At 47.7% G+C, this 23,426-nt stretch overlaps 1 protein-coding gene across 4 annotated transcripts in view; it reads right to left on the minus strand.

Annotated features, from left to right (window-relative positions):
- Positions 1 to 211: 211 nt before the first annotated feature.
- ACAP3 (ArfGAP with coiled-coil, ankyrin repeat and PH domains 3) overlaps positions 212 to 23,426 on the minus strand; it is a 66,233-nt gene continuing 43,018 nt past the window's right edge. The window contains exons 7-25 of one of the 4 annotated variants that reach the window (XM_042831653.1): positions 22,372 to 22,416; positions 21,832 to 21,927; positions 21,439 to 21,513; positions 20,918 to 20,929; positions 13,432 to 13,544; positions 10,613 to 10,664; positions 10,084 to 10,184; positions 9,589 to 9,700; positions 8,991 to 9,199; positions 8,319 to 8,388; positions 8,104 to 8,198; positions 7,522 to 7,736; positions 7,192 to 7,296; positions 6,603 to 6,704; positions 4,650 to 4,742; positions 4,271 to 4,491; positions 4,009 to 4,118; positions 3,740 to 3,850; positions 212 to 3,632 (exon numbers count right to left, since the gene is read on the minus strand). In XM_042831653.1, the coding sequence (XP_042687587.1) occupies positions 3,485 to 3,632; positions 3,740 to 3,850; positions 4,009 to 4,118; positions 4,271 to 4,491; positions 4,650 to 4,742; positions 6,603 to 6,704; positions 7,192 to 7,296; positions 7,522 to 7,736; positions 8,104 to 8,198; positions 8,319 to 8,388; positions 8,991 to 9,199; positions 9,589 to 9,700; positions 10,084 to 10,184; positions 10,613 to 10,664; positions 13,432 to 13,544; positions 20,918 to 20,929; positions 21,439 to 21,513; positions 21,832 to 21,927; positions 22,372 to 22,416 (2,085 nt within the window). In that variant the 3' untranslated portion in view covers positions 212 to 3,484. Of the gene's footprint in view, positions 3,633 to 3,739; positions 3,851 to 4,008; positions 4,119 to 4,270; positions 4,492 to 4,649; positions 4,752 to 6,602; positions 6,705 to 7,191; positions 7,297 to 7,521; positions 7,737 to 8,103; positions 8,199 to 8,318; positions 8,389 to 8,990; positions 9,200 to 9,588; positions 9,701 to 10,083; positions 10,185 to 10,612; positions 10,665 to 13,431; positions 13,545 to 20,917; positions 20,930 to 21,438; positions 21,514 to 21,831; positions 21,928 to 22,228; positions 22,417 to 23,426 lie in introns of those variants that run through there. The other 3 variants (XM_042831656.1, XM_042831655.1, XM_042831654.1) reach the window with 3 other exon arrangements.

A 23,426-nucleotide genomic window follows, 5' to 3' on the forward strand; every position in this document is an offset into this window, starting at 1 on the left:
AATATTTCAAACGTGGTTGTACAACACCAATACAGCTGTACTTGAACTGAAAGAAGATGAGTGTTCGTGTCTGACCTTCCCTTGAGCCTGGCTGGCCACTCGTTTTGCTGAAAACAAACTTGTTTTGTACAACTTTCCCACTCCATGCATCTAGGCACACGCACACACACACACCCCAATCCAAGAAAGCAAATAAACACAGAAAACATTGAGAAGTGCCTCCTTAACATTATTTTCCTGGAGAACCTTTTTTGTTTGTTTGTTTTAGAAACCGCAGGACGTACTAAAGTGTTTGGTTATATTACAAACTAGAGGCATTGAATGCCTCACCATCTGTGTAGTGAAAATAGAAGAGAAAGGGGGGTTGGGGAGAAAGGAAAATGGTAGGGAAAATAGGCAGGATTTGAAAAATATTCCCTAACACTGCTACAAAAAAATCCTGACGTTAAATACAGACAAACTGTATTGAATAAAAATTGCACTAGTCCTCTGGGCACATCAATAATAAATTAAATACTTAACAATTTCACTGATTAAAAAAAAAGACAGCACAAAACCCATAACAAAAGAACATAAAACCCCCCAATACTGTATGTAGGAAAAGTGCACAAAGTCGCTTTATACATTGAATCTAAATAAAGTACCAATACATGTTAAATAAATTGTCTTGCAAGACACTGCTTTTTGCATCAGTATTTACATATGCTTTAACTTCATGTACTTCAGCAGTGAGTCTGAGCTTCATTGGACCTACCTGTACATGATTTCTGTTTTGTTCTTATGAGTCACTAATGCTGACTGTGAAATAAAATGACCCAAAAATGGAAGCCACATCTCCGGTCCTCATTGGCTTACAGAAAGGTCAGTCCTGTTTCTAACTTCTCATAAAAAGCTGGAAAACCAACTGGGGTGCTGTTAAGTTGTTGTGCATGTGAGAAACGTTGCTAGATGATAACCATGCTGAAATTCATCTACAGAGCAGGACCACGGTGGTGGTGAAATGCGGATTCTGCTTTTACCATCTCTGAAGTACCCTGAAAGATGCCAGCTTTGATGCAGCGTGGTCTCCTTCTTCAAGAAAAGAGCACAACCTGGGGAGACCACTTCAGCTCTAACATCTAAACTGATGCAGATCAGCGTAAGATGGGATCGAAGAGGATTAATTAGAGGTCTCTCAATTCCTAACCCCAGCAGCAGAGGCAGTTTTTGGCTGCACACTGGTTCCTGTGCTGCTCTGAGCACTGAAGTGCTGGTTGGGCACAGTCTGGCTGCAAAACCAGCAGGCTCAGCTCACAAGAAGGGTGTCCAATGGGGACCAAATCCAGCAGCAGTGGGCTGAGTACAAAGCACTCGGAACAGGTGGAGCGATGGAAGCGGATGGGGCTAAGCTCATGAATTGTGTTATTTAGGGAAGGAAGAAAAGCCCTGGGGCCAGATTCCCCCTTACTACCATTCTGCAGCAGGCTCAGTGTGTTCACTAGGACTGTTTCAGGGTCACGACGCAGCTGGGGCTGTGGCACTGGGCATCTCCCAGCTCTAAAGGGAACGGGAATGAGAAAACCCCAAGATGGACTTCAAGCCACAGATTGCACAGACAGAAAACGGTGCCCTGTCTGAAGCAGAACGTGGGACAGCACCTTCCTAAGGAAGCAGGGACTCTCCCTGGAACTGAGGAGACGGCTGCCAGAGCCTGAGCTTCTTGATTTTTCCACCTTCAGACAAACGGGTGGAGTTGAGGTGCAGCTGGTTCAGTTTCTGAGGGCACCATCTCAAGTGGAGAGCTGGTTGTTCTCCTGAGGACAGACCAATGCCCTTAGAAATAAACCTGGAAGGACTGAACCCACCAAGGGCCGCAGCAAGACAGCAGCCAGTTTGCAAAGAAAGGAAAGAAGTCAAAGGTATCGGATGAAAAACAGTGTGATTGTGTATCACTGCGGATGTAATGCAGGAGGATGGGGAACTCTGCCTGGTATTTTGCGTTCCTCATGAGATCCAGACCCCCTCAGGATCCCAAAACTATCTGTAAGGCACTGTGGCCCAACACCTAGCAGCCTAGGTGCCCAGGCAGGCTAAATATCAACTGTGGGTTGCCACCACGAGTCCTGAAACACACTGATGTCTACAGCAGTTTGAGGGCATGCTGAAGTGGCTCTTACAGGAGCACTTGGCTTACAGGAGCACGTCTCAGCTTGGCATCCAAATCCCCAGCCAGAGGACAATCTATCAGTGGTACACGTGTTCTGTATGTCCATTGGAGACAGCACCTCTGCGCAGCTAATGCAGAACCATCCCCAGAACACAGACCATAAACATTAGCAACAAAGTGCTCCGAGTCAAAACACATTCCCACTCCAGCAAAGAATAACACCAGAAAGGAAAGAAACCAGAAGAAGATTGTGCTGGCCACTGGATCTGGGAAACTCAAAAGTCTCTGGGCCAGCTGCGGAGAGGCCCTACTCACATGCTTCAGCATGCGGGGTGAGCACAGAGGGATACACATGCAGGTAGAAGTCTCCTTCACAGAGATACAAAGTCAGAAATCCGGTGACTAGGAAACAAACCAAACCAAATGGCATCGTGCAGACAGCCGTTTTGGCACTGGGAGTTGGACTTGGCTTTTCTTCCCTGACACAAAAGCCCATCGCCAGCGACAAGCTTCTCCCAGCCTCAAAAGATTAGCATCGCCGCTTCCTACCACTGTGCAGACTGCATCTTGGTCCAGGAAGCAGGTGAGCTATGGCTTTGACCAGCTAACCACCAAGGCCAATAAAAGGGGAGCGTGGCTAGTAATAGTCCTGAGAGCAAGTAAGGTGGGCAGCCATCGCTCTCAATTCTACCCCTTCTCTTTTGCCTTCTGGAGCGAAGAATTTACCCCAAGAAACACCACGTTCCCAACTTAAGAGGTCACATCTGAGTTTTCTAAACTGGTCCCAGCAGCTCGCAGATGCTGCAGACTCCCAGGAGAAAGCAGGCTGCTGGGCACACTGCCAGGAGAGGGCTCCCCATCAGAATCCCTTCCAAACAAATGGTTCAGACAAGAATTCAGCGCACGGTGACTACACTGAAGGAGGGACACGACAGGTTCGTCTGACCGTGTTGTTGGTGGGCTTCTCCTGGTGATAGAGGGTTTCCTTTTCTTCTTTCCCTTTTTTTTTTTGTTTTTGTTTTGTGGGTTTTTTTTTTCTTTATTTAACGCTAAACTCATCTCCCATACTTTTCACACACTCAAATCCACACGTCATGGTCTGTGGTTATGCCCCAAGAGTCTCCTACACAAAATCAACCATCCAGTAGTCAAGTATGAGAACTTCACACTAAGAGGAAAGACCCCATTCCTTCCTGCGTGCATTTCAACCCATATGCTCAGGCATCAAAAACAGACCAATCTGCTAGAAACACCAGTATACCAAGGATGGGGCTCTTGGGGCTTCCAAAAATCCAGCCCCATTTCAAGACAGCAAAAGGGAAGGTGGGGAAGTTGTCACTAACACTCATCTATATTAAGGCTGATGAACTCCTGTATACACTTCTTGTACTGGAGCTCAGTGGGGCTGTTGCTGGGATATTGACCTGGCTGTCCAAAGGGGCCCTCTGCTTCTCGCATTTCCTCATTCATTCGAGCCAGACGCAGCCTAGAGTGAAACAGGGAAAGCAAAGGGAGAAATGTTTAGTTACTTCTTCCTCCTGGTTATCTACAAGCAGCATTTCCACCTACAGGGAAGGTCCAGGCTGTACTTACAAGGTAACAATGTCTGCGTTGGCTGCCTGGACTGCAATACTGAGCGGGTCCTGCCCGTCACTGTCCACTGCATGCTGGTTTGCCCCTCGCTTGAGGAACAAGCAGACCTGGCTGCACAAGAGAAAGGAAAGACCATCAACAGAAATCCCACCTTCACAGGGCAGATTGCCTTCTTAACCACCGTTTGGGATGAAGATTTACCCAAAGCCCAGCTCTTTTGCCCACCCCAGGGTGATGGAGCAAATCAGAGCAGCGTGCAAAGGACTCACCCAGTATGTCCCATATACGTGGCATGATGCAAGGGAGCCCGGCCTCTGCTATCTTTTTGGTTAACGTCTGCCCCATTCTGCAGCAGGAATTCACAGGCTATCAAGGAGCCCTGGCAAGGTAAAGGGGAATTTCTCAATAAATCCTGCCAGCAGTACTGAGAGGATGCACAAGCCATACACCCCGCTGTATGTTGTCACCTCCAAACTGGAGCCAAGACCTCCCATTCCCAACCACAGCCTCCCGACCATGAGCACAACGTACCCCCATCACAGCTTGAACCAGAGGAGTTTTGTTTTCATCTTCATCATTCACCCAGTTGACTTCAGCACCATGTGCCAGGGCTTCTGCCATGAGCGGCAGGTTTCGGGCCTGTGCTGCCTTGTAGATCAACAAGCCAGGATGCAGCTCCCTCAGGTCCTCCAGATCTGATGCCTCCTGTTCAATCTCTGCTTCTCCACTTGACTCCTCCGACACCTCACACTCTGAGGGGCAGGAAAGAGATGGAAAGACGTGACCCAAAAGCCTGGAGTTTCCAATTTGTACGTTTTCTGCAGGTCTTGGAACCAAATAATCATAACCATCCCATCTTCCCAGCTGTTCCCTACCCTACTTCCATCACCAGCCTGTTTGTGACACCCACCTTCCTCTGTCACGCTGTCCACCACAGAGCCAAATACCAGGATATCAGTGCTGCCATCTGTGCTTCCTCCAAGTCCGCTGTCACTGCTCAGACCTGCAGGGCCAACAGAAGAAAAGCCAAGGCCATTTTAATACCCGGGCATTCCAGCACCAGTCAAAGCTGAGACCACATGGGAAAAGGGCTGTGCAGAGCATCACAAACACATTGCACCAGGTACTGCTGGCAAGGGAGAGGGAGACTTCTACCCCATTTAGCCCCACTCAGTAAAACTGCCCAAGGAAAAACTGCAAAGCCTTATGGTGTCCATGTCCCCACGTTGCCATTCATGCAGGGATGCTCCAACACTGCCATGGCACTCTGGACTGTCGAGGACAGCACTTGCTGCAATCCATGAGGGACGCTGTGACGTGGACTGGAGCAGAGCAGCAGCAGAGACAACTTAGCAGCAGGTTGCACAGTGTCATAAGTAAATAAAGACACCCCTTTGCTTTCGCTGTTTATAACATCAGTTTCACTCTGTGCTTTCTCCAGAGCTTTTCAGTTGTTGCTGAGGCATTTGCCAATTCGTTGCTCTTGATTACTGACCACGACTGGGCCAAATAATGCCAGTAGAGTGCATCTCAAACTTAATCTCTTAAGGCATTGACCATTAGCTCTTTCACCCTTCTGTCTCCTCATGGAGCTTCACGCCTTCCCTGCTTGACTGGTAAAAGCTACAAGGCAGCTGATTTCACACAATAAGTGGTGTCACAAAGAGAAGAAGCAGCTTGTCCAAGGACATGCAGCGTGTCAGTGGATGAGCAACTTTGTACCTTCTTGAACTCAGATTCAAAAGCAGTCAAGAGGATGAATGAAGGGAAGGAAGAATCAACGAGGAAATTGCATCTGCAGAACAGGGATGGGGCATCATCTTTGCCCTGCTCCTTAGAAAAGCTGGCTGGGTTCTGTGTCCTGCTGCATTTAGCATGCCAGCGACTGTCAGGGTTCAGGGCATCTATCTTTTATTCATCCCAGAACTCAAGATGTTAAGTGCCCATGATTTACATTTACCTACGCTCAAATCACTGTGATAAGAAAGAAAAACAAGCCAGGCAAAACGTTTCAAAAACATGAGTTGAGCAGTCACAGCAAAGAGTGAGAAGCCTGCAAGAACTGAAGAGCCTTGAAAACCAAAGCAGAACAACAAAGCTCAACCTCAGGGCTGCCCAGAGAAACCTTCAAAGCAGCTAAATCTAAGGTACTAAATCAAGAAGGGTGTCTAAATAAATGCTACTGAAATTACAGCTCACAAGTAATACCTGCCCAGCCAAGGCAGATAATGAAGACAGCACAGAAGCTAACAGACCTACATGCAGACTTCCCACTGCAGTTGCTCAGTGCTGTTGCACTTGTGCCATACTGACCACCACCACTGCTGAGCTTCATTCAGTGCTCCATAGGAGCTAAAGATTAGGACAGTGATGTCCACTAACTGATCCAGAAGAGAACTACATCAAATGTGAGGACAAAGGTCAGTGGGTTGTCTTTCTGCGGTAGTGACATCACCTATGGAAGATACAGACTCACACCAATTTCTGTGGCGCTTGCACAGTCTTGATTCTGGCATCCAGATCCACAAAAGAATCTGAACTGAGCACTTTAGACCCTTCTCAGTTTCAGCAATTGGGAAAGTAAGTCTCTGAAAGCCATCGCACAGCATCTCACTCTGAAGCTAGGCACTCCAACTGCTGTCTGCCAGTGCAGCCAGGACCAAGACACGTCCCAGTGATGCTCAGCCACCAGCCTGACTGGCATCATTCAGAAGGAAGCTGGCTCAAATGTAGTAAAGCCTGACACCCGGAGCACGGATGGGCTCCAGTTGCAAGAAAACACATAACTGCCTCTGCTGCTTGGTTTGGAACAAGTCAAATTTGGGTGTCTCTTTTGCTGCTAGCTGCCAGAACGTCACCTTACCTCCGTCCAGGAGGAACGGCATACCGCTCCCACCGGGACCAATGCCACTGCCACTCCATGGGCCACCTGTTAGCGGATGCTGCATAGAGATGTGGCTGGCACCTAGAGGAAGGTGGACGGAATATGAGGGGAGTTTGTCACAAACACAAAAAGAAAAATTGTCCGCAGTAAGACTTGCTTTTAAAAAAAAAAAAAAAACACAAAAAAAAACACAGCACGGGAAAAATAAAAATAAAAATTAAAAGCCAAAACTAAAACCAGAAAAAAAGTTGATGGAATGCATAGCCTGGAAGTCAAAATGTGGGGGAAAAAAACCCCATCTACCAGAATGCGAACACCAAGGACTGATTGGATGGGATAATAAAATTATAAGAGCAATAAAAAGAGCGACGGGTTGGAGTTGTTAGAAGTAATTCCCCATCACTCTTCTCATATATTTACCCAGGATGTTTGTGATTTGGCCAGCTGAATGCCTCTCCAGTGAGGCCAATACCTTGCCTTAAGTCTGGTGCAATGCACATGCCTTAGAAGAGTTGGGAGGTAAAGCTTGCCAGAAGCAGGGCTACCTTCTTTCTTTCTTTGTACTTACTGCGTGGGCCAGAACCAGCACCAGTGTCAAAGTAGGAGAAGAGAGAGTCCAGTTCATCAGGGCAAAAGAGGGAATCTCGACGGAACTTCCTCTCCAGTGTGGCTGCTGTTTGAGAGAGATTTGGGAATGAGCAGTTAACAATGCACAGATGAATAATGCAAGATTTCTACAGCCACAATTAAACACGCTGAGCTGTGTGTCTCATGCTCTTGGTGCCATAACTGTACCCACACACACCACCAAAACACAAGGAGCAGACCACACTGCACAGCAAGTCATTCCAAAGCACTGAGAGCAGCCAGAGCCCTTCCCAAGCAGGGAGGTTCCCACCTGATGACAACATGGCTGGTGATGCGTTGCCCGCTTCGTGGCGGTACTTCCTGCGAGCTGTGGGTGCTTTTGTGGTGCTGTTGTTCCTCTGGCACTTCTTCACGCACCAACGTCGAGGTTTCCGCTCGTTCTCTGCCAGAGCCTCTCCACTTGGTAGCTTCTTCAGGAATTTCTTCTCCACGTATTTCACCTTGATCCAGGCTTCCTTGTCCTGCCTAGGAGAAGAACAGCATCAAACCCTGCACAGGGTCACACCGCTCCCCTACAGCAAACAGCTACAAGTAGATGAGGCTGCTCTGGCTCAGCTCCTCAACCCTGCTTTGAGCCCTAAAAACCACTGAGGCCTGAATGAAAAAGGCAGAGTTGCTCCAACCTAAAAACATTTCAAAGCAAAAGCGAGGAGTGCTGAGAGTGGAAGGGGCTGACCCAGACCACATCATGTCTTCAGCAAGAGTTTGGGCCCTCACTGAATGCCAGCCCCACTGTCTGGCTTCCCAGATTTCTCAGAGTAGAGCTGAGTGTCAGTGGGGTTGTATAACTTTCCCCAAAGCTGGTAGGAGCAGTACATGCACTCAAACTCACCTGGAGCTCCCTGCTGTTGGTTTCTTAAGTCCCAGTTCTTCACACTGTGCCTCATAGATCTGATTCATGGTGCTGTTCCCCAGCTCGCACATCAGCTGCAATACAACCAGGAGAGAATGAAGTACTCAGGTGAGGAGTTACTCCTGCTACCAGGCACGACTGCCCTCCCCCTGCCCAGCATTTTCCACATTTTGGTGTTAAAAGCCAACACTCACTTTCAGTAACTCTGGCTCCCAGGAGTCCAGGGTGAGAGATCGGACTTTGGAGCAGTGGACACCTAGACTCCTTCAAAAGGAAGAAAACTGAAATGGTTACAACACCTCAAAAACAGAAATGATTGTAGAAGCTATTGTAGGAATGCTTAAGTGATATAAATCAATCCTGTTACGTTATTCACATTAAAAGCTGTTCTTCTGTACTATTTATCTTTGAATCCTTCCATTCTACTTCCCTTGTCTTTACATCCCTAGTAAGGATTCCCTACTTGAGGTGAACATCATCAATGTTTGATGGCTCATTAGTGTGTGCTGTTGATTGGTGATGCAGCAGTTCAGTTTGCTGGCAGAGGCAATGCTCAGAAGTGCAGTTATATATGGGTGGAATATGGATAAAACAAGTCCATAAACAACAAGTGCTAAATACCATCACTGCAGCCAAAATATTACTATTCAGGCTGTTTCCTGGTGTCCTTTGTTCTGGGTTACTCTGCAGCTACTATAAGGGAACCAGCACTGCAGACACACAGATGTTCCCACACACAGATGCTGCAGCAAGCAGCTACTTTTGAATCTGTACAAACATTATACACTATACACTCATAACTCAATCTCCACCTTTTTCTAGGAGCTTGCAATCTAAGCATCTCGCTGGCAACACGCTTACAATACCTGTGGATACCAGAGCACTCAATGCATAGCAGAATGCCCAGGTTGATGCTGGCCCACCGGGGATCTGGCTGACCACAGTCACAGCACTGGTCGTTCCCAGGGATGCTCTGCACTCTTTGCAAGATGGTCTCCCCTTTCACACTGCGGTCCCGTGAGTCGGTAGCAGAATCAATGCTGCTAGTTGATGGGGAAGCAGTTCGGTCCAGTCTCTGCAAGGAACAAAAAGGGACTTAGGATTTGCAAAGCACTGTGGAAGGACCAACATCAGATCATTGCATTGCAGAGGCACTCACAGGAAGCAATACCTGAAGAGGAATGAGTTACTGCTAGTCCAGGAAGGCAAAGGGTAAAGTCTCATTACTTTCTGTTACTGCCACAGGACTGTGCTTCACCCCTCCCAACTCTGGGAGTGCAGCTGCAGGCACACCTTTCCCTCGCATGCAGTTCATTATCACTGTTGCCTTTGAATTAGCAAAGCCACCAGCAAAAAGGGTATTTCTAAATGGTCTACTCAGCCACACCAAACACATCACAGCTCAGAAGCCCACTGCCAGGGCTGTGAGATCCCACTAGGGATCTTCCTTGCACCCTCACTCACTTCAATATAGTAGCTGTCAGGACTCTCCCGGTATGCAGAAGCGATGCTGGCTTGAACAGCCTGAATCCAGGCCTGACGCAGCTTCTCCGAGTCAGCCTGCAGCATGCAGCTCCTGGGAGGGAAAGCAGAGGGTAGGAAAGAATGTAAGGAGAGGATGCAAGTCTTGGTCAAAACTGTCCCACTTTGTCCTCACGTAGCCTTTTCAATGGAGGTGGCACCTTGATTTGACAGGCATGGGACAGAAATGAATGCAGCTATTTTGGAAAGACGACTGCTGCCAGTTTCACAGTCTGTATGGACGTTAGATCTGCACAGCCTGGATACCAGCTTCTGCTGATAACTGATGAACTTCATGGAGACTCTGAAAGACAGGCAGAGCTATCTGCCAGTCATCAGTGAACAGATCAGGGCAGCATCTGCTCAAATCAAATTTATAGCACTTCTATATACAGCCTACCAACCACGACGATGACACAGGGAAGCCTCCAAACTTACTTGGTAGGTGAGACAACCTCAAAGCAGAACCTCCTCTCTATGTCTTCACATGGCTTGACAGTACAGAGCCGCAGGTCTTCCACCACCACCGTGAGGACATCCTGAAAGAGTGAGAACAGGTGGCTCCGTCAGCTCTCTGAATCTGTCATAATCAGCTTCTCAGAAACCTCCTCCCCAAACTCTGCTGGTTACCACATGCTAGGTCAAGAAAAAAAAGAAAAGAGCCAGCCCATCACAGGATAACTCTAGAGCAATAGGAGGGGGCTGTATAGGACCTAACAGTGGGACAACAAACACATAATACAGCTTACTAACATCGCTAACTTCCTCTGTTGAATATGAGTATTAAGATCCCCACAAACACCATTTGCTGCTGCTTAGTTCTCAGCACCACCTAACTCTGAAGCACAACAGTGCCCACAACCTCTGACCCTATCCGACTCTCCTCATCACAGTGCAGAAATCCCCAGCAAAGCAGGACATCAGGTTGGCCAATCTGCCCAGTGTCACCTGGGGAAGCCTCACTGACCTTTAGTTTTTTCTGGTACACCAGCTGGCTGTTCTGTATGGAGAACCACCTCCTGGGGGAAGACAGACAGACAGAGGTCAGAACAAGTGAACAGCAGACCTCAGAGAAGCTGAAAACAAGTGTCAAACTCACGCTTCTCCAATGCCCTCGTCGGAGAATAACCAAAGGATTTACAGCCTTAGGAAATGACTGTTGGCATTGAGATACTGTGAAAGCAACTGTCGGAGATACATTGATGTGTATGAAGGAGGAAGGAAGGGAAGAAATGAGTTGGGCAGTTCATATTGCTACCTAGGATTTCTGGAGCAGAAGTCTGTGTGCACATTGGCCCCCGTGCAGGTAGAAGTCAGTGGGATACACTGCACTGGTCAGGGCTGATGGACCTACACAGCAGGTAACCTGGTGTTTACTGGGAAGGTTGGATTGCTTGCACGTGCCACAGGCAGTGTGCCTCCTGCCTCTCCAAGCTGTCATGGGGAAAGCCAGAAATTCTTTGATATAATGAAGAAACTTCCAAGTGGCAAAAAGAAAAATATATATATATATTGGAAAAGCCTGCTAACTGGCAGTGCTACAACCAGCGTTGGAAAAAATAATACAAACAGGTTGCACACGTTGTTCATACAGAACAAGCTACCTACCAGGCTGAGCTCTCAGTAGCCACTACAACCAACAGGATGCCAAACAGAAAGCCAAAGCTCCTGTTTGCTGTGGCCAGAGTAAGGACATGTGCGTGGGAAGGGGATCTGCCTTCTTAGGGGACCACCAGCTGCCAGCTTCCCATTAAGATACAAGTGACAGAAGGTCCAAATGATGCTGATATTAGAGGTAATTCCCTGGTGTCTTAATCTGCAATGCTAAATCCAGCCCTCCCAAGATGCTTCCTCAGTCCAAGATACAGCCTAAGATTTAGCAACCTGATCATCTTTCTGGAAGAAAGCACGGAAATATCCGAGCATAAATAGTCAGAGGCTTGCAGCAGGCTGGCAATTGAGCATGTATCACACTTGTTTTGCAAAGGAACTCGGTTCCCTGGGAAAATGAGATGAGACAGGGTTCTCTTTCCTTCATCACTGCTGAAAGATTAAAGAGCGAGATAAAAGACATCAGTAATAAAGGATCTGACATGTCTGTGAAGAAATGGAAAGCGCAGGTAACTGGAGGCCATCCCACCTACGTGGGAACCCCTTTTGCTGAGCTCATCTGGTTCTGCATCTCCGAGCTGCTGTGACAGCCACAGTCTGTGCTCAGTGAGCTCTGCTGCTGTCAGGTTTCTCTCTCTCAGGTTCTGGTTTCCACTCCTGCTCCTTGCAGCTGCCTTCTCCTGCTCTGCCACCCCAAGGAATCCATTGCTCTCTGGTGTTGGCTCCTAGCCTGAACCAAACAGGGGATTTTGCTGCTTCTACTGCCTGAACCCCACTCACGAGGGGGAGGCACCACCAGTGAGTGGCAGGGTGACAGTAAGAGGGTGATGAGTAGGTAGGTGACAGGAGCTGGGAGCTGCTGAAATGCCAGCAGATATGGCTGAGGGTGGGTGGGACCGAAGAGACTGAGATGACTGCAGGGAGGATACAAAGCGTGTGACTGGGATGCAGGAGGACACGGGGGTGGGGGAACAGCTGAGATTTGGGGGATTGGGAAAACTTAGAGCCTTTGACATAAGCTTTACTTCAGACATCAGGACAATCAGAAGGTCTCAGAGGTTTGTGCTCCCTCCAAGATAAGTGTCCTACAGAGTGCCCCTTAAATTCTCGAGGTACAGGTCTCAGCACAAACCTGCCACGCTTTGGCATGAACTTCTCCTCTGCACAGATGCGTGGTGTGCAGTGAAAGCACGCATGTCTAGGGACAGGGGCCATGCTTATGAAACACCAAGCAGGAACTCCTAAAAGGCTGATAAGACTGCAGCTACAATACGTTCCAGGTGAGCACTGAAATCCAACAACTGATGCATTGGGTTGTAGCTGCTGCTGCAGTTTCTGGTTCCTTCAAATGCAAACTTAGTGCTTAAATGTCAGAGGATGAGACAGCCTGAGGGGTTAAAAACGTTCTGAAAACATTCCAATCCAATTTAGCAGCACTGGAGCAAGCTTCAGGAAGGATTCACTGACCCAACCAATTCCAAGATGCAGTAATTTCAGATCTTCTCTCCATGCAAACACAGGCAATATCTGTGCATCCCACAGACCGTTCACTGAATCACTTAGTGTTTATTTATTCCAAAGTCTAATGACAGCATATTTCAACCCTGCTGTGGCATATAGAGTGTATCCCATAGGCAAGTGCAGGATCTGATAATATTACATCATTTCCCTGTTAAGCGACAGGAGGAAACGTGAGTCAAAAAAGCATTGATCTCTTGCATTACAAACTAATTGAAAGGGTTTGAATGCTCCTGCACAACCATCAATGAAACCCATTAACAATCTCAAGGGAAGCTAAACACACAAATATCAAGCAAGGCTAGAACATGAAACCTCTGCTTCCACTTTCCCAAGGTCTCTGGCAGCTCCTGACTGGTGCAGGCGCCATATGAGACCAGCATTCCTGGTGATCTATCAGCTGAAATATTTATAAGCAATTAAGAGCAGGGTCAGTGCTCAGACAGCCACCTCTCAGCTCCCAGCAGTAGTGCTGATAGTTCCACTCCTGCCTATTCCCCTTCCCACAACAGACAGGTAAAATACTCTTTAAAAGCAAGCACGTCTCGCTGCATTACATATTCCTCTTAATTGCTATTAATTTACAACTTTCCTATGGCATTAGCTGTGTTCGGAGTCTTGGCCCTGATATCAAATAAAATATGAGGTATTACTCACCGATTCCATGTTTTGAAAGCATTGCTGGCTCTCTTGAAGAGGTAGCCTTCCATCACCACTCCATTTGGGGCATCGACATTAAACTCCACCTTTGAGTCATCATAGGAGAAGTCCTGCACATGGAAAGAGACTGAGGCTCTAACACGGCTGCATTCCCCAGATGGAGATGAGCCTGTTGAAAGCATAAAGAAAGAAACCTATGCCAAGATTGTGAGGTTCAGACAGAGCTCTTTCTCACAGCGCGCTCCTTTGCTGTAGTGGGCTGCAGCCATGAATAGCAGCCAGGAACAATCCTCATTGCAGCAAGCTTATCCATCCCTATTGGTGGAGAATGTGCTATATATGCTGCGTTTCCCACTCTGGTAGCTGATAAGGAGAAAGGCAGGTAGCTCATTATTGTGAGAATTCAAAGTTACCAATATCTGGCGCAGTCTGCAGTGTGAAGCATAGGGACGGAGGTGCTTTTCATTGGCAGAACATAGCAGCAGTGCTGACTCTCCTGCAAAGGGCCAGGAACAAGAGCAAAGCCCATCTGTGCACGAGGAAAACAGGCACGAAGCTTTCCAGAGGGGAAGCAAGACTTATCAATTCCATTTTCATTACCTATCATCATCCGCCATCTCCAATTTGCACTCACATGATTCTCCATGCTATGCTACCCATCAGAGCTAATTTGTCAGGTTTGGCACTGATTCACCAGATAGATCTCATGGATTCTGACAGCTGCTGAGCAAGACACAGAGCAGAGAGGAATAGCAGCTGCTCCTGCAGAACATGGGATTCTTCTCCCTGGGCTACATCTGCCTCCTTCTCCAGAGAATCTAGGTCAGGAAACCTAAACAACTTCCTGGGAAACTGAGGCACATCTCTCCTATGTGCACTCCATCCACACCTCCCTCTTGAGAGGGAATGTTTTCCCCTGCACACCCTGGTCCAGAGACCTGGCAGCACGGTGCAAAGCAGCCCCATTAACCTCAGTGCCTTTCCCAGCTCAGCACACGAAGACCCTCGCGATGCTGCGTTGCCAGGCAACATGCACTTCACTCTCATTATGATGAGTTATTTTCACGTTCAGAGATGCCAGCTTGCCTGGGAGGTGTCACAATCAGAAGAATACTGATACAGAAGGAGGAGATATAATGGGACAGGACTGAGTCATCCCTTGGAAAAACAGCATGATGCCCAATTATGCATTAGAAACTCTGCTGTAAGGCACACAATTAAAGGAGGTCTGCTCAGCCCCAAATTTTCTTGCCATAAAGGAGTAAATCCCACTGGGGGGACTTCTTTTCTGCTGATGTCCTTTGTGTACATATTGCAAACAAAGGCTAGAGGAAATTTTCCTCTCTATATCATAGAATGGCCTGGACTGAAAAGGACCACAATGCTCATCCAGTTCCGACCCCCTGCTGTGTGCAGGTTGCCAACCACCAGACCAGGCTGCCCAGAGCCACATCCAGCCTGGCCTTGAATGCCTGCAGGGATGGGGCATCCACAGCCCCTAACTTGTAACCATTGAATGTGTGATTTTCATAGAGCTGCTCCCAAGTAAGAGCAGCTTCTATCAATGTGATGAGAAACTGCTCCATTCTATAAACCACACAAATGTCCAAAGATCTGTTGAGAAGCACAGAATAAGGAAAAACCCCTCCAAGGGCACCTTACAAATGACACTTTGTGGAACGGGTACAAAATAGAGGGGAGGATCTGAATTTAATCATGTGATTTCAATTGTCCTCATCTAATCACAGGGTAGGAGGGTAAGGAGGATGTACTGCTGATGAGAGCAGGAGGAACAGATGGGCCACGTGCGTCAGAGTAAATCCACTGGAAGTCAGGGGAGTGGAGCCAGGTGTGCCTTTAACTTATATTTCTGCCTGTGTAATTCCAGAGCAATGCCACTGTTGTCAACAGAGCTACTGGAGGACAGGATATGCCCAGCAGACCCTAAGCTGGATTTGCAAAGCAGGCTGAAACCAGGGGAGAGCTGAGGGGTAAGGAGCTATCAGCCTCTTATCCTAGGCACCTTCCAGTCTGATCCTCAGAGGGCAGCTTGCTCCATTCCATCACACCCTGCTGGGAAATGCATCAGATCATTGCTGTAACACCACACTGAAGGACAGCCCCAGTGCAGAAGGGAGGGGAAAAAAATAATCCCGAGTTTATCCCCTGATTGATGTCATTTCTCCTTTTCAAAGGCTGAAAAGAAAAGGTACAGAAATGGCTCATGGAGCCAGAAGGTAAAATCGTGGCTGGACTCAGGATGGTTTCAGGCATCCACCATTCAGACAGCTCAACCCTAACTGTCAGAGTTCCATCCAGCACATCAGAGCGAGCTTCAACTACAGGCTCCAATGACACATTCCTAGGCAGACACTTATACTGTGAGCTTTCTTACACAGCCACTGAAAAGAGGAATTACCAGAACATCTATTGATACCTCACATGCACACATTTGGAATCCAGCTGGGAGCCAGCTTAGAAAGCTAAGATCATCCTCCCAGTGGTGTTGAAACAGCATGGTGGTGTGGCCATAGCTGAACACAGCCAGATGTGACAATGAATCCCCTTAACAGAGGGAGAGCTGCCATTAAATGGCCCAAAGTCTGTTTTATTCATTGACACAAAAAGATTTTAATCCTGTTAGTTCTGGGAAATAAGGCAGAGTCCTGGCTGAGCTGATGCCAAGCACATCAGAAAGCCTGTTAGCACTTCTTGCAAGGCACAAGCACAGCAGGGGCTGCCTGGCTGCAGGTGGAACGAAGGAATAGGAACTTTTCCCCATTACACAACACCTAGAGCAGCTTGCTTCCACTTTAAAAGGCCTGACGAAGCAGAGTGAGAGCACACAGGTATGCTTTCCCTTGGGCCCTCTTTCCCATTTCCTGCTATGCATGAGGCTTTAATGCATGATTGTCATAGACAGCTTTTTCCCTGTTTCTTCCCATCATTGCTATTTATTGCTCTGTCTGCTCTGAATGACTCGGGACTGATTTATTAAGCCTGCATTGAGGACCTCACTGTCTCTGCAACACAAAAAATAGAAGCTCAGCACAGAAAAGCCATCCTAGGATTGAGATCTGAATGGCTTCAGCTGCAACTGCAATGCGATCACAATTAGAGACAGCAGGGACACATTGGATCACACCTTGGTAAAAGAAACCCACTGTCTTCCAAAATAAGAAGCCAGGTCTCTGCCATCATCTGCTTCCCTTTTATTTCAGCCACTTTCAATGAATCACACCGGGTCCAACATCCCCTCCCCATCCCCTCAGCCTGAGCTTACAAACAAAGCTGCTTGGGAACAGATATGTTAGAAGCCACGCTGGTTTCCATGGGAGCACACTGACTGCTGCTGAAACAGCAATGAAATCAATCCCAAGAGTCACATCCAGAGGGACGTGAAAAAGGACATTACAGGAGACACTCAAACCAGGAAACGATAAGCAAAAAACCCAACACATGCAAGCACAAGAAGACCAGGGAAAGAAAATAGCACTGTTTCAAGGCTGCCTCTCAGCCCTCTCCACTACCAACTCTCCCATCCTTAGGGGGGATGCATAGGGATGCTGGTGCTGCAGACCCAGCCAAGCTCTTCTGCTTTCTCCCATGAGACCAGCATTTCAATGGCTGAAATTCAACACACCTCCAGCATCACAGATTTAATGTGAAGAGTGAAGATGTCCCCCACCTTCCCTGGATGCTTTTGACAGGGGAGTGTTTTCTAAGTAAACAGCCCTGCCTACGAGCTGCTCCCTGAGATAGGAAGGTCTCGTTTCTGCCCACTTGGTGGTATCTTATGTGGTATCGATTGAAATAAAATAACAGCACGTGACAAATGCTTTCCCTCATAGAAAATAAAGGCTTTATCCAAAAGTGCCCCTTATTTTTTTGTTAAGTAAGAAAGGACGCTCGCTATTTAACAACTACATTACGTACACCCATGCACAGAACAGAACTTCTGAGCTAAATGAGAAGCTGTGGGACTGCTCAGCTCTGATTCCAAGGATAGCAGAACTGAGAGGAATATTCACAGCCCCTAAGGATGCACACACCCCCTTCTACACAAAACTGGTGCATGCACATTCTGTTCTCTTCTGGTGCCCAAATATATTTCGAGCCTTTCTCTATCTGGCTATTTTTACCTGGTATATGTACTGTGTATGACCCAAGGCATCCTCCAAAGCAGATGGAATTTGGAGACCTCCCCCATGTATATCTCCATTCTGCACAGTCAGTTTTCACTCATTACAGCCAAACCCCATCTACGGTCTTTTTGTTTCTTGAATTTCCTCTCACCAAACAACCCCCCCTGCTCTGCAGCCTGCCAGCAAATGATGCTTAGAGATCTGTACCGTGCCCTAGCCTTTTCCACGCCACAGACAGAACCAAGCATATTTGCTCCCCTGCAGTAATAAAGCTGTACTTGGGTCGTACCACACAGCCCTATAGGCACACCCCTTGCCCCCCCCAGGGAAATGCGCCCCCGGAACTTTCTCCCCAAGTTAAACCAAAGCTGCAGGAGTCTCCTTACCAGGAGGTATTCAAGCCTGCTGAAAATCTTCATGATGCCAGCTGTAAGGGAGGCTCTGCAGGGAGCAGCTGCGTCCTCTCTCCGTTCGCTCTCTTAGAGCAGCATCTCTGCTAAGCACCGTAGGCTGGCAGGAAAGGAGGGATTTCTTTTTCAGCCCCTTCTCCTTTACCCCTCCTACTCCTTTTTGGGAAGCAGTAAGCTCTGCCGTTGGCTCCCGTCAAAGCAAGGGGCACCAGGCGGAGGAAGCCTGCTGGCCTCTGGAGACCACCTGCCTGCCGCCTCCCCGTGCCTCCCATTCACAGTCAATCAGCTTAGAGCAAGGGCTAATTACCATACAGCTGTCAGGGAGGCACAGAAGGGAGCGGGAGAAGCCAAGCAGCACAGAGCAAGGTTGACAGAAAGATGCTCACCGAATGTCCCCTGACCTTAACAGCCTCATTTGCTCTCGGCAGGGTCTGCTTCCCCCAGCTCCAGGAGCAGGGCCACCCTACGGCCAGCAATCCCACCCCTGTTCCCAGGGCAGCCACTGAAATCTGGGTGGTGAAGCACCATATGGCCCCTGGTTTGTTATCTACCAGCTGGGCTAAATGAGGCAGAGAGCTCTGCTTTGGCACTCCTTCCCTTCCCAGGCAAACCAGCAACAGAAGCACAATTGCTTCCTCCTTTTCTCTGGACCAGGGAATTGGCACAAGCCTAAAAGGAGCTTCTGCGCAGTATCATATTCTTCTACTTCCACAGACTGGCCTGCCAGTTTTGCTTAAGTGTTGTAATTCCACCCCATTTCCCATTGGAAGAGTTTCCTAGACTTCCGTTCCAGCTGTGAGCCCCAAATTTTCCTCCTTCAGTGGTCCTACACAAGCCCACGTGCTTTTGTGCATCCGCCTGAAACAAGTGAGCCCATGTGCAAATTCATCCCGTGTGTGGTTTCAGAGTGTTTTTATTTCAACACTTAAGAGATAGGGGAAGCAACAAGATTCTCTCCTCAGCTTTTGCACAAATTTCTCTTTTAAGGCAGTCCTTCCACTCCTGCATCCCAAGCACACAAAAGAAGCATCTCCAGCCTTCCCATTAAAACTCATTCTCCCGTGGTACAAAGAGGAAACATATTTATGGTAGCCTATAAAGGCAGATCCATCCCTTCCTCTTGCTGATTTTATTGGCACCCTTTTAGCATACGTGAGCATTACTTTCATATGGTGAGGCTGCAAATGGGGCTGTAAGGGTTTAGAACTGGGAAAGCAGAGAGGGCAGCAGTTAAGATGACAGTTGGAAATGATAGCTGCTCTGGGAATCTACACAAAAGGGGACAGATGCTCATGCAGGAAAATTGGGCAAGGAGACGCAAAAGAAAAGGCACCTGAATTCCAGTATCAAAACAAACAGTCGAGATTCATGCTGAGTTTCTTTCCTACCAAAATTATTTTAATTAGAACAGTGAAAGAAAATGACTGCTTTCTTAGCTTGGCTCTAAGGCTGCCCTCGCACAGCTGCCTAAAGATAACTCAGTGCAAAAGGCTCTGCCTTCAGAACTGCACAGCCCTCCCATCCCCAGGAACGCTCCAAAAAGCATTATTCACACTAGATTCCCTCCCTTCCTGCTGTACCTATCATGCTGCTCAGAAAGACAACGAGGAGAAAAGATGCTTCTGCCACTCCTCCCTAGTAAAGTACAACCAAGTCTCCACATTTTTGCAGAGAGCAGAGGATACCCCTGGGTTTGGCAGGGCTGAGCATGAAGGCACGCATTCAGACACGTGCTGTGCTCTCTGTGGAGGTGGTGAGATGCTCACCAGATGTGGAGTGCCATGTTCCTCTGCTGTGGGAGCAAATCAGAGCAACCAAAAAGCAGCCCATCACACTGCCAGGCAGGAAGGTTTAAACTCTACATTGCAGCAGGGATGCTCAGTTCTCTTGCAAGCTCATGCACACGGGGAGCCACAGCTCCATGCATATGCACCCTAGTGAAAAATAAGTGCTTGTTCTCCTTCTCAGAGCCTGACCCCTGCTTTATTCCCTGCTAGTCCATTCAAAGCCACGCAGTATAAAGAGATTAAACTGAAATGCATTGCACCAGAGAGACCTTCTGCAGTCCCCTGAATGAAGTCATCTCTCCAGCAGCGTCCCCAGGGCGATGATGAAGAGTTCACAGATGGGTTTTCCCCTCCCTCAGAACACTTAACCACAGGGAGCACACACACAGGATGATTCACAGGGGATGTCTGTCATTAGCTTTCAAATCCAGTTATGTTTCCATTTCATGCCTTATGACATTTTTGAGAGAGCATCAGAAGGAAAATAAAGGGCACTCAGTTTTGTCCTGTTGCATACTATTGATCCACAAAGTGCCTGCCAGATACAGATTCCTGAACAATTCCTTCTCAGGGCTTGGTTCACAGACATTTCTCAGGGCTCTCTGAAATTCCCTAATACTGTGCATGGAGATGTTCTGTAATCACAGGAAAAGAAGAGAGCAGGGGGAGCTCCTATGTTTGGTCAACTCTTACATTCCAGAGTGCCCAAAATACAGGAGTACAACTTGCATAACACCTATGGCATGCTTTCCTCTAGCAGCCAGCAAAACCGAAAGGCTGGACAACAGCCCTAGTGATGGGCAGCACCAAAGCTTGGATCTAATGTCCAGAAACAACTCAGGTTTGAATTCATACTGCTAGTTACCTACAGACAGCCTTATTCTTTCTCCATTGTTACACTCCAATCTACTCGAGCTCCTATTCTACTATTAAGAGAACTAAGAAGAGCTTTGAGGAGAATTAAACGAAACTCATTTGAAACTGGGCTTTAAAATTTCATCTCCTGTGTTTATGTTATAGCATAAACCCATTGCAAAGTTGCTTTGTTTTGCTTTCAATGAAGGATTTTGTAAATATCCAGAGCAGCAAAGTGCTAATTCAGAGAAATAGAGACGCTGAAAGAAGAAAATGTGGTACTCACCTGCAGGAGGGTCTGCAGGAACATGTCAGTAACCCATGAAAGAGAAGGAAAATGAAAAAAAAATCAGTTATTTTCTACAAGGATTTTAGATTGTTGGCCAAATGAATGGTCTGGAAAATCAGAGCCTACATTAACCAAAGCTGCATCCCTACTGAAGGCTCATATTTGCTTCATAATAAACTCTAGTAGCTCCCTAATCATGGTGCTTCTTCCCAATTACAGCATGTGGGAGCACACACAGCGAGTTACCATGGCTCATGTCTATGGGTACCAAAAAAAGTGCATTCATGAATTCTTTTGCTGAGTGATTTAATAAAGATTCTGGCCGTCTGGGCTGGGCATTCAGACATGTTGCTACAGTGCTTCCTAACCACGGGGCACAGGGCTTTGATGGGGAACTGAACTGGACACACGTGAACAGAGAAGTGTCAGAAGGGATGTGCTGGCACTGCAGTAGCTGGCATTCACAGGTCTTGCCAGACAATGCTTGCACACATCAAGCTGCAGCCCCCAGAACTCACCCTCTGCTGTATCATTGCATGCTTATGCTCCATCTCTCTCTTCTCCACTGCGGAATCAATCACCAGCTGGTCCAGCTAAAGTTGGGGAGAACACAAAGGAGAATTATGAGCTTATGAGTCTATCTCTACAATGCTGCCCTACGGCTCTACCAAGCCTTCCCAAAACTGTAAGCCCTCACAAGAGGAGAAAAGGGCCCCAGACTGCGTTTGGTTGGGCAATGGAAGTTACAGTGGCTCCTGGCTGCTACCCAACTGCACAGCAGAGTGCATCCATCAAGCAGCTCAGATGCTCTGTCCACTCCATGATTACCAACAGCTGAATGGGAACAAGGACATCCTTTCAGGACAGAAGGGTGTAAACGGGCAGATTGAATCAGATTCTCTATCCCTCACCTCTGTGGCAAGCTTCTTCATGTAGGGATCCAGCTCATGGAGAAGACTGTAGCCCTGCTGGAAGAAGGTGTACTGGGCGTGCATGAAGGACAGCATCTGGGGAGAGAAATAAAAGCAAGGTTGGAAGAGGACAGCATGAGGAGTTCTTAACCCTGACTTCCCACAAAGAACATCCCCTCAAGGCACAGCTCTAACACTTTCCTTTCCCAAACCAACTTATTCACTACGTGCCTCTCCCTCTTCTTTCTTCCTCTCACAAATCCTTACACACTGCCAGGTAACCCCTGTCTTGAGCACAAAGCACTGAGAGCAGCATCCTTCACCCCTCAGAGCACCCTCTGGGTCAGGGCTGTGAAGTACTGCTCTGGGCCTTCTATCTCCCCTCTCGTTAGCATACCTGCAGCCCCCGAGCAGTCCCAGACAGACAGAATCTCCAGGGCAGACCGAGGAGTTGGTATGCTGACCCATGCAACCTGAAATGGAGAGGGCTGCCTTTCATTGAGTCACTGAGAGCAGCCAGAGAAAACACAGAGCCCTTACCGCATCCAGTATCTCAAACTTCTTCTTGGCCTGCAGGACGTTGATCTGTGAAGGGATCAAGATAAGACTCTCAGCATCAGCAGCATTAGGCAGTCCAATATGGGGATTTAAATAGGAACAACTTGTTGCGGTGCCCCTAGCAGCAAAACAGAGACTATTCAAGGACAGTACTAGAAAGCCAGCTTCTGAAAAGCAAGCCCTAGTAAGTTCCAGATGGAATAAAAAGGATAATAGCACAGAAGTTTTCTGATCTATTGATTGAGATCTCTGCCAGATGTATGTTTGTACATAAGCTGACAACAAATAGTGACTCCAGACTCTCATTTGGCATCACATGAAGGATGTGTTTAATCCATCAGGTCACTGGGGTGATTTCCCTTTGCAGGCTGAGAGGAACCGGTGCAGCATCACAGGCTTTTTAATGAGCATAGTGGAGCCTGTCATGAAATTGTACTGCAGTGGGCCTATGTTCTCAGTGTACAGACCCTCTGCATGCTTTTTTCAGGGAAAAGTGCCTGGCTGACTGCCCCAGAGATCCCTGCAGCCCCTCCACACTGAAGCAGCAGTGGTTCAGGATGATCTGGGCCATTGCCAACGCTCTTGGGCTCCTGGGGTGTGGAAGAAGAGGCCTGCTTCATGAAAGGAAAAACATCCTCAAGGTTTAAAAACAAGAGATAAATAAATGTGAGAGGCTGAGAACTCACCTACTTCAGCACCGTTTCAAAACTGAAAAAGAAATAGCTGGTAGCTGCATAGCACCTTGCCCACAGACCCTCACAAGCGATGCTGGTAAGCTTAAAGTGCTGCAATTAGCACTGAAAAACACTGTCAGCTGTAGCAGAAGGTTTCTGTGGGGTTTCAGCTGTGTCACAAACAGTATGTTCCCATGACAGACAGTCAATTCTAGTGTTAATAACTCACTTACAAATGCAGTATCAGTTTGCTTGAAAGCATTAGGCTTGCAGTAAGTTCATTTTTGCTGTGAGCCAAGCCATTTCTTTTCCCACATATCTGAGCTGGGATTTGTGGCCAGCAATCTTGCTGCAATTTGGGTA

Source organism: Centrocercus urophasianus, unplaced genomic scaffold (assembly GCF_019232065.1).
Source record: "Centrocercus urophasianus isolate 14NV4802_14NV808 unplaced genomic scaffold, USGS_Curo_1.0 seq_36, whole genome shotgun sequence".
Classification (NCBI taxonomy): Eukaryota; Metazoa; Chordata; class Aves; order Galliformes; family Phasianidae; genus Centrocercus; species Centrocercus urophasianus.